At 39.5% G+C, this 13828-nt stretch overlaps 1 protein-coding gene across 1 annotated transcript; it reads left to right on the plus strand.

Moving 5' to 3' along the window:
* Window positions 1–278: 278 nt before the first annotated feature.
* LOC125020725 (histone-lysine N-methyltransferase SUV39H1-like) lies at window positions 279–10761 on the plus strand. Its single transcript, XM_047606187.1, has 6 exons — window positions 279–357; window positions 3151–3296; window positions 5620–6279; window positions 7316–7462; window positions 7979–8108; window positions 9242–10761. The coding sequence occupies exons 1-6, from the start codon at window positions 339–341 to the stop codon at window positions 9373–9375; spliced, it is 1236 nt and encodes a 411-aa protein (XP_047462143.1). The 5' UTR covers window positions 279–338; the 3' UTR covers window positions 9376–10761.
* The last annotated feature ends 3067 nt before the right edge of the window (window positions 10762–13828 follow it).

Here is a 13828-nt window from a genome sequence, read left to right on the forward strand (position 1 = left end):
TAATTAAACAATTAGTTGAACAAATGTTTAATAAAATGTATAATAATAAGATATTTGTGAGAATCTATCTATCTATCTATCTATCTATCTATCTATCTATCTATCTATCTATCTATCTATCTATCTATCTATCTATCTATCTGGACTGTTTTGTTGTGACACTTTTGTTCAATAAAGGTTGTACAAAATCGTAATGTCCGGCCTACCCCGGAAGTCCTCTGGACCAATGAGAGGGCTGCCAGATGACGCTCAACCAATCAGCAGCCACTGCCCTCATCTCTGCCGCACGGCCCTCTAACCAATGCAGTTTTCCCTTTATTTTGGCGGTTGTGCGGAAAATGGCGGAAAATTTGAAAGGTAAAAAAAATTGATTAATTTTATTTAACTCTACATTTCAGTAAGTGTTCGCTTGTTTTCCTGCGGTGACTTGATTACGCGGAGACCCCTTTGGGTGCCAGAATGCGTCGCGTTTTTGTGTCGTCGTAACGGAGACCGTTGTGCGCGTATAACACGGTGACTCAAGGAAGCAAGTTCGTACCAACGGAGTAGTTGTTGCTGTTAAATGGAGCCTTCTCCTTCGTTGGGGCATGCAAACTAAATTTTAGCTAAACTCAGAAGCATGGTGTATATATTTTAGGGTATCCGTTTGTAAAGTTGCACATGTCGTTTAAATATGTCGGTGACGTTAAGCTGCACGTGCAGGGCTCGGGTTAGATTTAAAAATATTTATATATGTATTCACAGATGCGGACTTCCGGGATCAATAACTCACATCTGCGATGTTTTTTTTTTTGCTCTCTTATAGTAAAATAGACGTGGAGTCATCTGTCTTTTTATGGAAATTGAACCTCCCCCTGAGCTGAGTAATAAACACTGCGTTTAAAGTGCAAAAAATATTCAATAGTTTCACTAATATCGCTTATAGCGTCATTAGATTCATTGCACACGCGAACGAACTGCTACTAATGCTGTTACTACGAGTCTATTAACTAATTTTAAGTGTTTTTTTTATTATTTGGAGTAATTTAAGTGTTTTCTTTTTATTTGGAGAAGCCCTGTTTTGTTTACTGTAGTGTCGCAAAGAAGAAGAAAAAAACACCTTTTAAATGCGGAACCTCCTCCCTTTTCCTTTACCAAAAACCTGACTCTGCTTTCTTTCATAGTGGAAAGTCGTGCCACACTTTCACTTCAGCTTATTACTGATTTACTAGAGGTCATTCAAGTGGCGTTAGTGTTGTGGTTTCCCCCATTTGCAAAATGTTGGTGTTCAGCTGAGGGGATCCATCTTTCCCATCTGGCACTCTTGTTATTTTTCCTGTCTTATTTTGAGATGAAAATGTCTGTCTCCGTTGGGTTTAGACGTGTTTAGGGTTGTGCCACTGACACCTGGACTTTCAGGTTGCTTTAGAGCTCGACGTCCGTCTGAGTTTGTCTGATATTAGTGTAAAGCTGGAGAAAAAAGCTGCTTGAGTCAATTATAGTATAATTAGAACCACTACATACACGAAGGAGCTACTGCTGTTTACACTATGTTTTTTTTTGTGCAGAATATCATAAATGAAGAACCTCCTGCTGGTCACACCACAGCAGTCGGTCGGTTTTAGGACGTGTGACTCTGCTCGAATGTAAAAGTGCATTATCACCTCAGACCACGCTTCTCCTCGTCAGGCCGCGGCGCAAGTTTAGGAAATAGAGCTTATTCAGATTCTGCTAACCATCGTGGTTAGTCGTCGTATTTTTAGAGTAATACCGAAATGGCTATCTCTGTTGGGTTTAGTCATTTTTAGGCTCGTGCCACTGAAGTCTGGACTTTCATCACGTTGCTCGGAGCTGAGCAATGAGATGAAGGTGAGTTCAAGGTGAATTTGAGATTAACGCTCAAAGTGAGAAGCTGGGAAAAAAAAGCTACTATATTCAATAAAAACTTGTTTCATTTTTTGTTTTAATACTGGATGTAACTGACTATCTCTGTTGGGTTGTGCCTGTGAAGTCTGGACTTTCAGGTTGCACCAGAAACTAGATGGGTGAGTTCAAGGTGAGAGAATCCCAGTGAGTTTATTTAAGGTTGTGATTAGTAAACACCGGCGCCTACGTGCAGCCGCAGAGCAGAACGTTGCATTGTCAGAGGATGGTTGATGTTATTTTTTTCGCTTCATGTGTCAGTGTGTGTTATGACCAGCGGGACGAGTAAACGGGAGATATTGACTGATGTAGTGAACTTTGTAGACGGTTTTCGACACGTTCACCTTTCAGCGAGCTGCACATTCAATTCAATTCAATTCAGTTTTATTTATATAGCGCCCAATAACAATACAAATCGTCTCAAGACGCTTTTACAAAAACCAGCCTGCAACCTCCAGAGCGAGCCTGAGGGCGACGGTGGCAAGGACAGATGTTTTTAAGCAGCTCAGGGGACGGTTCAGTTTGACGAAGATTAGGCTGCAACTCATCGTCTACCTTAGTACAAGAGAGACGAGTCAAAAACATTGGTTTGTTTGTGAGTCGTTGGTAACCGGAGACTGAATCTGTAAACATGTCTACTCTCATCTAGTGCTGTTTTCTGCAAAAACTCGAAAGCAGCTATTGACGTGTTCCTTCGAGCGGATATTTAATTTTAACAGTTTCCAATACAGTTTTTTGCAAAAATAAATTCTTATAGCATAAATTTCTGCTTCATACGTGTGTCCATTCAAAGGTGTTTTGCGAATGAGCTGTAACGCTCATCAAGTCTTGTCTCGCCGTTTCCCATAATTCTCTTAAATTCACACGAATTGCATCACTTCTGGTGACACCAGTGACGAGGAAATGCGAAAAACGTGGTTCCATTGCAGTTTTGTGATACACTTTTGTATTGATACGTTCTTTTTTTACTAGTTTTTTTTATTACGATAGTTGGCTTTTGCGCATTTCTAGAGGTAATGTAATCGCAGAAATTGTCTCCTGTAGGTTTGGTTGTAGAGTTCAGGTTGTTGATTCCGTTTCGTCGAGTTCAGACGCTCTTCACGCGGTGACACTCGCTGAATTTACACCCGTGCTTCCAGACGCACCCGTTAGCATCAAAGTAATTTTTCAGGAAGGAGCGGTGCTGGTTTTAAAGTGTAGCGTCGGCGGGTTTGACACCGACTTTGCTAAGGGGAATTTCTGTATCAGGTTGCAGCGTGGCCTGCAAGATGTCCTGGGATGAGCTCGAGGACGCGTGTCGCAGGGAGAAGCTCCACTGTAAAGAGCTCGGAGTGAACAGATCCAACGTAAATGAGTACGAGGTGGAGTTCCTCTGTGACTACAAGAAGACAAAGGTATGTATCGACACTGACGCGCGTCATTGTTCACCGACTTAAATCTTCAGGTTCTTACACATTAAAAATGTGGACCAGAATTGGGGTTAACACGGACAAAACAACAAACAAAACACAAATTCTAACTCGATTATCATACAGAAAACAAAATAAAATACAGAAAAATCCCTTCCCTAGGATCCCTGACCAAAAACAGGAAGACAATAAAACTGCTACAAACTGTTTTATCAATTTAAAAACACGTGGCTACATGAAACATGTCAACATTCTTGTCGGATAACAAAAAGTAAAAATGGGAGAGCGACCGGCTTCTCCACAAAAGCCATTTTTTAAACTGGACGTCAATCGGCTTTCCTCCAATCACAGCCCAGTGCACATTAAGCTCATGAACGAAATAATAAAGCAGCGCCCCCTGGAGGCCGGGAGGAAGTCCTGAACCACACGGGCCTGACAACACACACACACACACACACACCATATGACTCAGTCACAACACTGATACCGTGAAGACAAAATGAGTCATTTCAAATAAAATCTACTAGGAATGTAACCATACACTCAACTCACGATCTGATAAGATTTCCGAAACCGGGTTACATGACCTTCTACAATACGATTTTCCCACAAATTTCTTTTTTTTTTTTATAGAATAGAATGAGTTTGCAGACTGAAAAAGATACTTTTAATTATTTCTTAGACAAAAAACACATTTCTGAGGTGGAATTAAACTTCAAAACACAAACGTCTTTAACAAATTAAAGAGAATCCCCTTTTTATTTCTTTGTATTGTGAACTGAAATACAACACATCTTCTTAAAAGTGCAACCGAAATTATATTTTATCTTAATATAACGATAAAAATGCTGATTTTAAACTCATTACTTCACCATATTTATATATATATATATAAATATGAGTTCTGAATATATATATATATATTATATATATATATATTCAGAACTCTGCGGCTTTTGTTTCCTTTCATTTTCTTACTAAAAGGCTTCTTGTCTTTTTATCTTAAATCCTTTCTGTGCAACTTAGAGCAGAGTAGTTAACACCCTGTTTTTATTTGTCCACTGTTTTGAGTGGCTCAAATGTTTCCAATACGTTGTTGATAATCCTCCGTGAGCATTGACTGTGTCTGTGTCACGTCTGGGACCCGGTGATATCACCAGAGAATGGGGGGTTCGTCCTTTATCGCACTTTTCCAGGGCTTAAAAAAACAACGGGCGGAGAAGTTGTCTGCTCATCAGATGCAGCTTCATCTGGTGACTGATTCAGAATAATCTGATCTGTTTCTGTCGCATCATCAGGAGTAAAAGGCTACTGACACAGAGCGTTTTACACAAAATCATAATGAGCTATTTCGAGTGTTGTCAGTGCTTTTTTTTTTTTTTTTTACTAGTGATTTTTGCAAAAGCTGACGTGAGATTAATCTGTATTTCCACCTTATAAGAACAGCCGTAGCTTTTTAAAATAGTTTTTGCCAAAGTCTAATGTTGGGTGTTGTGAAGGGTTTTTCTTTACTATGGAAAAGACCTTGAGATCAGCTCTTATCTGCCTTCACACAAGCTTCTCTATGTTGCTGAGCCTCTTTTTTCTCCTCTCAGAATCTACCAATAACAAACCGTTTGTTTGTTCATTCCTAATGTTCCTGCTCGATATTAGGAGCCTGACGGATTAGTTTCTGCTTTTTGCAGCTCAAAGAATGACCTGGTTCAGCTTCCTGAAAACGTGTCACAGCAACAGTTTTCAAACGAAAGTAACAAACTTCACACGTTGAGAACGAGGCGACGACTAATATTGATAATAACGATCAGCCACAACATTAAAACCAGGGACAGGAAAAGTAAATAACATTGTTTTGTGACAATAAAGTGTTCTACTGGGAAACTTTTGGACCTGATTCATCCGTGTGGATGTTACTTGGACATGTAGCACCCACCTAGTCCAGACCAGACTAGACCAGACACCCCCCACCCCATAGCAATTACACAGCAGGATGCAGCCTGACACAGACACACACAAAAATGCGTGAGGAACATCTAAAAAAAACATGAAAAACAGCACAAGGTGTTGATCTGACCTCAGAATTCACTAGATCCTTAATTATATCTGTGGAATGATCCACAGAGACCCCCTCCCCTCAACCCATAGGACCCAAAGACCCCCACTAACAACATCCTGCCCATCCTTCATCCATGCAATGAAGAGTCACAACTGTTTTGGAGGCACATAGGAGACCTACATGATGCCTGATTGGTTTATAACTAAAGTTTCCAAAAATATAACTATATACAATTTAAGTTCTTGTGTTTTTCAGGAGGGGGAGTTCTACTTAGTGAAGTGGAGGGGCTTCCCAGAATCCGACAACACCTGGGAACCCAAGAGGAACCTCAGATGCCCCAAACTGATGAAACTGTTCCACCTGGACCTGGATCACGAGCTGAGGCTCCGCAAGAGACACTCCGTCCCCAAAAGGCTCGACAAGGAGGTCGCCATGTCCCTGGTGCAGAAAGCCAAGCTCCGTAAAAACCTACAGCAGTGGGAGTCCCATTTAAATCAGACTCGCAATCACTCGGGCCGCATCTACGTGATAAACGAGGTCGACTTGGAGGGCCCGCCCAAAAACTTCACCTACATCAACAACTACAAAGTGGGCCCGGGCATCGTGCTGGACGAGATGGCCGTGGGCTGCGAGTGCAAGGACTGCTTCGACGACCCGGTGAACGGCTGCTGCCCCGGGGCCTCGCTGCACCGCATGGCCTACAACGACAGGGGCCAGATCCGCATCCGGCCGGGCGAGCCCATATACGAGTGCAACTCCCAGTGCGGCTGCGGCTCCGACTGCCCCAACAGAGTCGTGCAGAAGGGCATCCAGTTCGACCTGTGCATCTTCAAGACGGAGAACGGGCGCGGGTGGGGCGTCCGCACGCTGCAGCACATCAAGAAGAACACGTTCGTCATGGAGTACGTGGGAGAGGTGAGGCCGCGTTAAAGGGCATCTAATGTTTGTTTTATTTTTATATCCAGTCAGTGAAAGGCAGAGCAGGGAATCATGTTTTACCTTAAAAAGGATTCTGGAAAGACAAGTGATGAGTATTATTTATATTTAAATAGGGAGAGTGTGGACAAAGGCAATTAATTAGCAAAGTCTGACACAATATTTGTATTTCCAGATTTCTATATGCAAACAATTAGCGACAAATGAAAGAGTCAGTTTTCTTAACAAAGTAACATCTTAAAAATACTTACACAACAATGTGCTTAATTCACAAATCCCTTTGCAAACGGCAGATAATCTACCAAACCTTTTTAGACTTTTGACATTTTGCAGGTTTCCCACGCATCCTGGAAAACCCGGACGAACTTACCGTTCATGTACGACGTGTGTAAAATGTCCTGGAAAATGATTTATTTATTGTTAGTGAATGCAAACGGGTTAAAAATGTGCACATATGTGTCTGTTTTCAGCTGTCAAAAATCAAACATGCATGTTTCTCCAATAAGACGCCACATAAAAGCAAAACCAGACCATAAAGATTAAGTAGAAGACGATGTTTATTCCTCAGAGTTAGAAATAAATATATTTTAGGTTTGAAACGATACGGTGGAGCTAGTTAGAGATACTGGTCATCAACCTTTAGTCTGGTTTATTAGAGGAATAGATTCATCTGAAATGACTGACTGGAGTCAGTATGTTTTGCAGTGATTTAGATTTTTACTGATGCAGGTGTCACATTTATAAAGCGCAGTAAACAGATTAAAACAAAAGGAACTGTTCTTGCAGAGGAAAGGAAAGGAGGAAATAAAAAGCTGAGGGGAGAATTGCCCAAACCAACACTGTAACTTCAGAGGTTACTTCATAGATATGTTGCAGCCACAAACTGCACATCTCGTTAGTCAGAGGAGGAGGAATAAACACAACAAACCCTGATTAGGAAGCGGTGGGATTTTATAGCATGTTTGTCCGATCTGAGTCCAGTATTTGTTCCCGTCTTGTTTTTTTTTTATTCCAGATCATCACGACAGACGAAGCGGAGAGGAGGGGTCACGTGTACGACCGCCAGGGCTCCACGTACCTGTTTGACCTGGACTATGTGGAGGACGTGTACACGGTCGACGCCGCCCACCTGGGAAACATTTCACACTTCGTCAACCACAGTGTGAGTGTCTTTTTTTTTTTTTTTTTCCTCCTTAGATCAGGTCTTTTCTCATTAGACACGAGAAACAATTAGTAACAGGAGCCGTTAATAAAGAGAAGAGAAGTTTATCTTTTAACCACTTGCAGGTTTTTTGTCAAACTTTAGTTCAGGGGCCACTTTCAGCCTGTAGATAATGACAACTCCAAAGGTTTCATTTTGTTTTCGTGCAAAGAAGAAGAAGAATATTATGAAACTGTTTTAACTACCTGAAATTTCGGCTCATTGCTGCCATCTGCTGTTCAGTTCTAGGTTTCAGTGTTGTTATGTTTTCTTTCTCTTACTAAAACAGATCGTGCTTTAGACTTATTGCTACTTACTAAAGCTTAACCGCTGAATATATATGAACATTTAAACCTAATACAGGGCCTTGTGCTGTAGCTGTTATGTTTCTTATGTGACTTACAGGTCACATGAACTGTTTTAGATGTTTAGTCTAAAGAGCTTCTTTTTTTTTATATAATTTTGTTCTCTTTGCAGTGTGACCCCAACCTGCAAGTGTACAACGTGTTCATCGACAACATCGACGAGAGGCTTCCAAGAATTGCTTTATTTTCAACTCGGGCCATTCGGGCGGGAGAGGAGCTCACGTTTGACTACAAGATGCAAAGTGAGTATATTGATTCTGCAGGTTTGCACACAAACTAGATTATGTAATAGTCGTCTGTCCAAAATACTGGTGTTAGTATGTGACCAGCTCAAATTCTCACTGTTTTTTATTTTAGATGTGACTTGAATTTATAGTATTGAGAAGTGTTCACATTATTGAAAACATTTCAACACGACATTCAGAATCAGAATAGTTTATTAATCCTCCAAGGAAATGACTGCAGCTGCTCCCATGAAGTGACAGCTCCAATGATATAATCCAACACAAACAGAGTAAAATAAGATACATAAGTATTTATAGTTTGCAGAGGATGGTTACATTAAATTATTCCAAAGTCTGAAATGCTAGGAGTTAGTTTATGCTACTCAGAGGGAGGAGCTATAAAGTTTGACGGCCACGCACAGGAATCAGCTCCTCTGGAGCATTTAGGTTGAAGCTGCTTGAAGGTTCTCTTCATACTGGCCAACGTGTTGTGGGAGGAGTCGTCCCGCATGGTCCTCGCTTTTACTGAACTTCCTTCTATCTGACACTGAGATCAGAGACTCACTAGAGATTTCCCAGGTTATGAATTTGGGATGAATAAAGCATCTATCTATCGATCTCTCTATCTGATATCAGTCTTGGCCAATGGACGTAACATGCTGTCAATACTGGTTCTCCTGCTCCATTTACATGTTTTATTATTATTGTTAGGGGGATTTGATCCCCTTTGGAGCCTCAAGTGGCCACTTGATGAACTGCACTTTTTTTGCACGTCTTCATCGCTCAGACTCAGAGGTATCGGCCGGCGGTATCGACGTCTAAACATCACCGGCCTTGGGGATCAGTTTGTTGAGTCTGTTACGTAGCTAGTTATTATAAATGAACATCTGAATATAAGGTAAAAGCTCTTGAGTCGTGAGTTCAAACAGGCTGGAGGAAGATTTTTTGCACCACTGATATTTAGCTGCTGCAGCAGTAGAAGGTTTGACTTGCTAACGCAGACAAAACGTTAACTTGAGCTCATGTTTGAACGAGGAGCTCACGTCTCCATGATCCTGAGAGATTTTTTGATTCATTTTTCAGAATTTTTAATTGAGTTTAAGCTCGTAATATACATATTTTTTTAATGCGTAAACTCTTTTCACCTGCAGTCGATGCAGTCGACACAGAAAGCACCAAAATGGACTCCAGTTTCAGTCTAGTGGGGCTGCCCAGCTCCCCCAAGAAGAGGATCCGAGTGGAGTGTCGATGCGGGTCGGACTCATGTCGAAAATATCTGTTTTGACGAAGCACCACTGCGACGTGAAACATTTGTACAGATTTTTATGTGATTTTATTTTAAATTTCTTTCTTTTCATGAAAGCTGAAAGACCTCCCCCCATTCCCCCCCACAACGTTTTTGTTTTTATTTTTGTTTTTTTTTTGTTTTTTGTACGTGAACATGAGTTTATTTTAGAGGAACAAAAACACATAATGCAGAGATTTAACTGCATCATTGGAGTTTATTAACGACTATATTCCAAAAAGTTTTAATATTTTTTCTATGCATGGAATTTGCGAGATAGGTTAAAAAAAAAAAATTATTAAAATAGATAGTTTTACGTCTATGTATAGTAGTTTGTTCTTACATTCGTCACAGGAATTCAACAAATGTACAAGAATACTCAACAACACAGCTCATTACAAACCTGTGCCTGAAGTTTCCATCGATACCAGACTATGTTTAGCCGAAATCATTCATTTCACAGAAACTGTAAATCCTTATTTGAAATTATGGACGAAAGAACCAAAATTAGACCCAAACGTGCAATCACTTCAAACTTTATACGGCTCAAACTGGCTGCAAATGAAACTCACGCAGGGCTTCAAAACGTTTTACATGTTTTCTCCAAAACGGAACAAGTTTATCTTTGACAAAAAAAAAAAAATGTGATGAATCTGGGAGGGACTGGTCCTGAGCGGAGCCAGCGGCTTCCTGACACTAACAGAGGCAGAGGAAGACGTTTTATTAAGTGTCACTGTAGAGGATCCATCGTGTGCGGGTTCAAGGTTACTTCACCTTTCTATCAACAAAAAATGTATTTTTCTACTCGTTATTTAATAATAATACAAAAAAACAAATGTGAATTTCAATATTTTCAATCTAAATAGCTGCAGTGCTATATACAGCAATCAGCCATAACATTATGACCCCGTGTGCCTCCTCAGAGAATGAATGTCATATCCAGAAGTTTTAAACATTACTCATTTCTCCTGTAAGTGGTCATAATGTTATGGCTGATCACGGCAGTTCGCCAGCTTTCACGGTCCGTTCGTATTTTAACATTTTACCCATTATGTCTGACTTTCTTATATGTGGAGAACAGAAATCAGTGTAAATACATGTTCATACATTCTGCCGATGTTTCTATCGATTTACTAAAGTTTACACTTTCTGAATGACGCGTCTAAGCTTGTTTTTTTGTTTTTTGTTTGTTTTTTTTTACTTTATTGCTCTTGAAATGTGGAACAACTTTTACCACTAGATGGCGCTTTTCGACTACATCTGTATCTCTTCACGACCTCCTCGCTGCACCGAGCTTTAAATGCTGAACACATGCTGGGGTTTGTGGAGGATCAGGACGTCCAGAGGTTCCAAGTGAAAGTTTAAATTAAATGATGTTTGATTTTATGTCTTTGTCTGAGGGTCGATTCTTTATTAACGCGCACGTATGTGAAATGGTAAATGAGGAGACCACAGAGAGATCGGATCTTCTTGATGGAACTGAAGAGACGGAAAATAAAATTCTTCATTTTCTCTTTTTGTGTAAAACACGACCTAGAAGTTCACGTAGTTCAGTAACTTTCATTTAAATAGTTCAGGTTCCCGACCGGTAAACTCTGTACACTGAAGCTTTACCTCTGATATGTTTGATTATTTTCAAACTTTGCACAGACGGAGGATCCTTTGTCGATGTCCCAGTGGAAGGAGTCCCCAGAGTTTGTTGGTACTTAAAGATATAAAACTGAACAATGGTGCATTGAACTCTAAACTTCCTCTGTGTTTAACATTCGGGTGAAGTGCAACATCAGTAAACAAGGTTAGAGACGTTGGCTTGGTGATTTACTGTCCCTGCTACATTTACCTATGTTTAAAGTTAAAGCTTGAATCTGAAAGTTATTTTCTTCAACTGGTAATTATTATATATACACACACACAGCAGTTATTATATCAGGTATGTTTATGTGCAAGGCTGCACATGTTTGAAATAAAAAAAAAATTAGTATTTGAACCTGCGTGTTACTTAATACTGAATGCACAATGATAATAATGTGTATTTATAAGCAGCACTAGGTTGAGTTTAACATAGAACACATGTAGTAGGTACTTAATCTCTTTAATCAGTTTGTGGGTGTTAATTAATCTACAGTTCTGCATAAAAATGACTCAAAACTTCTGTGAATTGTTCCAAAAGTCCTGGAAGTAGACAAAAAGAACCCAGTCACACCAATATTATACGTTTGTGCTAATTTATCTAATGATTCAATCATCGTTTGCACATCCGTGTGCAGCAGTAACATCAAACTAAATGTTTCTGGTAACTGCTGACCAGTGGTTCACAGCGGCTTGGAAGAAATTTGGTTTGTTTCCTCATGTGAACTGATGCTTCAGGTCCTTATTGATTAATGTCAGGACCTCAACTTGGCAAAATGTTCATTTTACTCTTGTGTATGTAATATTAGCTCATTTTCCCCCAGTAACCAAATACCAAAGCGTAATAGTTTTAATGTGGTTCTGTTCGTCTTCTTCCAGGAATTATGTTAAAATCCACCAACGTAGAAAATTAACCTTTTGCAATAATTTCCGGAGACATCACGCGACTGGCAAATAACGCTCCCACCATTTCAAGTGAAATTTATTTTAATTACAAAACCAACAACAAAAAATCATAAATTACCAGAGACATGCATAATAGCTCAATCATTTTTAATAATACAGAACAAAAAAAAGGGGGGAAACCACAGCAGCTGACCTGCACCCCATGATTTGCAGCGTTCAGGAAAAAAACAAAAAATCAAAAACAACAACAAAAAAAAACTCTTACAGCCTTTTTAGCATTTTTCACGTTTGATATTCAACTTAAGAATGCACTGAGGTGAGATTTGTGTTTCTTTCTCTTAACCCTCCAACATGTTATGACCTAGCATCAGTTTTAAAATTTCCTTTGTCTGTTTCCGTCCCAGATTTACTGTAGAAGCTGTGACACCTTGTTATTTATTTATTTATTTATTTGGGACATTTACTGGTCAACCTGGAGTTGGGTTCAGTTACCTCTCTCATGACAAAAAATAATAATAATAATAATACAAAAAATCTATTTGTTTAAGTGGAATTAATCATGTTTACGACACTTTGGTTTGCTTCTGAAAAATAAAACACTGACAGCCGTTAGAAAACTGTCGGAAAGTCTGATCACGAGGAAAAAGATCTTAATTATTATTAATTTCATCAACCGTATCTGCTGCTTTCTAGTTCACGTTGAAGATTGAAATGATATCTAAACCACTTTATTTATTTAGAGGTCAAATTAAAAGCACGGGAAAACTTTAAAGTACGGAAGCCCAAAGCGGCCATGCATTCAAACATATTATTCCCTGTGTTTTCCTGTGATAACGAGTTAATTTCCTCAGTTTTCTGTTGAGTTATTTGTCTCGGGATCTCCAGAAACGTAATTGTTATCTTGGATATTGATTAAAGCACAAAAAAAAACGGCTCACCGTACAGTGGACCTCTCACATTAGGCCATTATTTTACTACATTATAGTGTTGAGGGCATCCATCAGTCAGCGTGACAGAACTCTCTCAAATTAATTAGAGATAATTAACTTGAGATCTGAGAAAAAAAACAGTGGAAATTAACTCGTTGTCGCAGGAAAAAGGAAAAAATAATACGTGAACGCGTGGCTGCTTCGGGCTTCCGTATCATGGTTTCCTGCCTGTATGGACGTCTTGATTCTTGTGGTGCGTTCCATTTCTACTCAGAAGTCAGAATTTCTGAGTTCCGAGTTGGACTTTTCAACTAGAACGATCCCCGAAGTCGGATTTTCTTCTCAGAAAGTCGTAGAAGTCTCACTACCCTTGAGTTGAGTTTCCAAGATGGCCGCCCCGTGCGTAAACAGTAATTAAAAGCTCCTGTAATATTCAGTTTATTAACACTTCTTATTGCAGTTTTTGTTGCATTAAATTGGTCGTACAGACAGTATTTTTCCACATATGTAGAAATGCTGTTACTGTTTTCATGTGTTATATGGGAACTATAAGCTCATGTCGCGCTAACAGCAGCTAAAACATAGCCTGCGAAAACTGAAACAGTGCGAAACACCATCATGGCAAACTGTAATTTAACTGTATTTTTTTCTACATTTTAGTTGAACATTTAAAGCTTTAGAATATTTTTTTTAATAAATTTCTGCCTTGTGTGGTCTTGTAGATTTCATTGCTGTAAATAATTCTAGTAAAAAACTCATGAGTTGGTTCGAGTTTTCTGTTTGACTTAGAATCTGTGTAACTTAAATGGCCAAAATGTAGTTTTACATTGTAGCAATAATATTTTTTAGAAACTTTAATGTCTCTCTGGACTCAAAAAATGATTGAACACAACACCAAGTTTCCGACAAGTTATATCGAGACAAGGCGGGAGCTTTCATGGACGTGGCCATCTTGTTTTTTTCCGACTTCTGTAGCTCAGGTGTGACGT

The sequence above is a fragment of the Mugil cephalus genome, chromosome 1 (genome assembly GCF_022458985.1).
Source record: "Mugil cephalus isolate CIBA_MC_2020 chromosome 1, CIBA_Mcephalus_1.1, whole genome shotgun sequence".
NCBI classification, from domain to species: domain Eukaryota; kingdom Metazoa; phylum Chordata; class Actinopteri; order Mugiliformes; family Mugilidae; genus Mugil; species Mugil cephalus.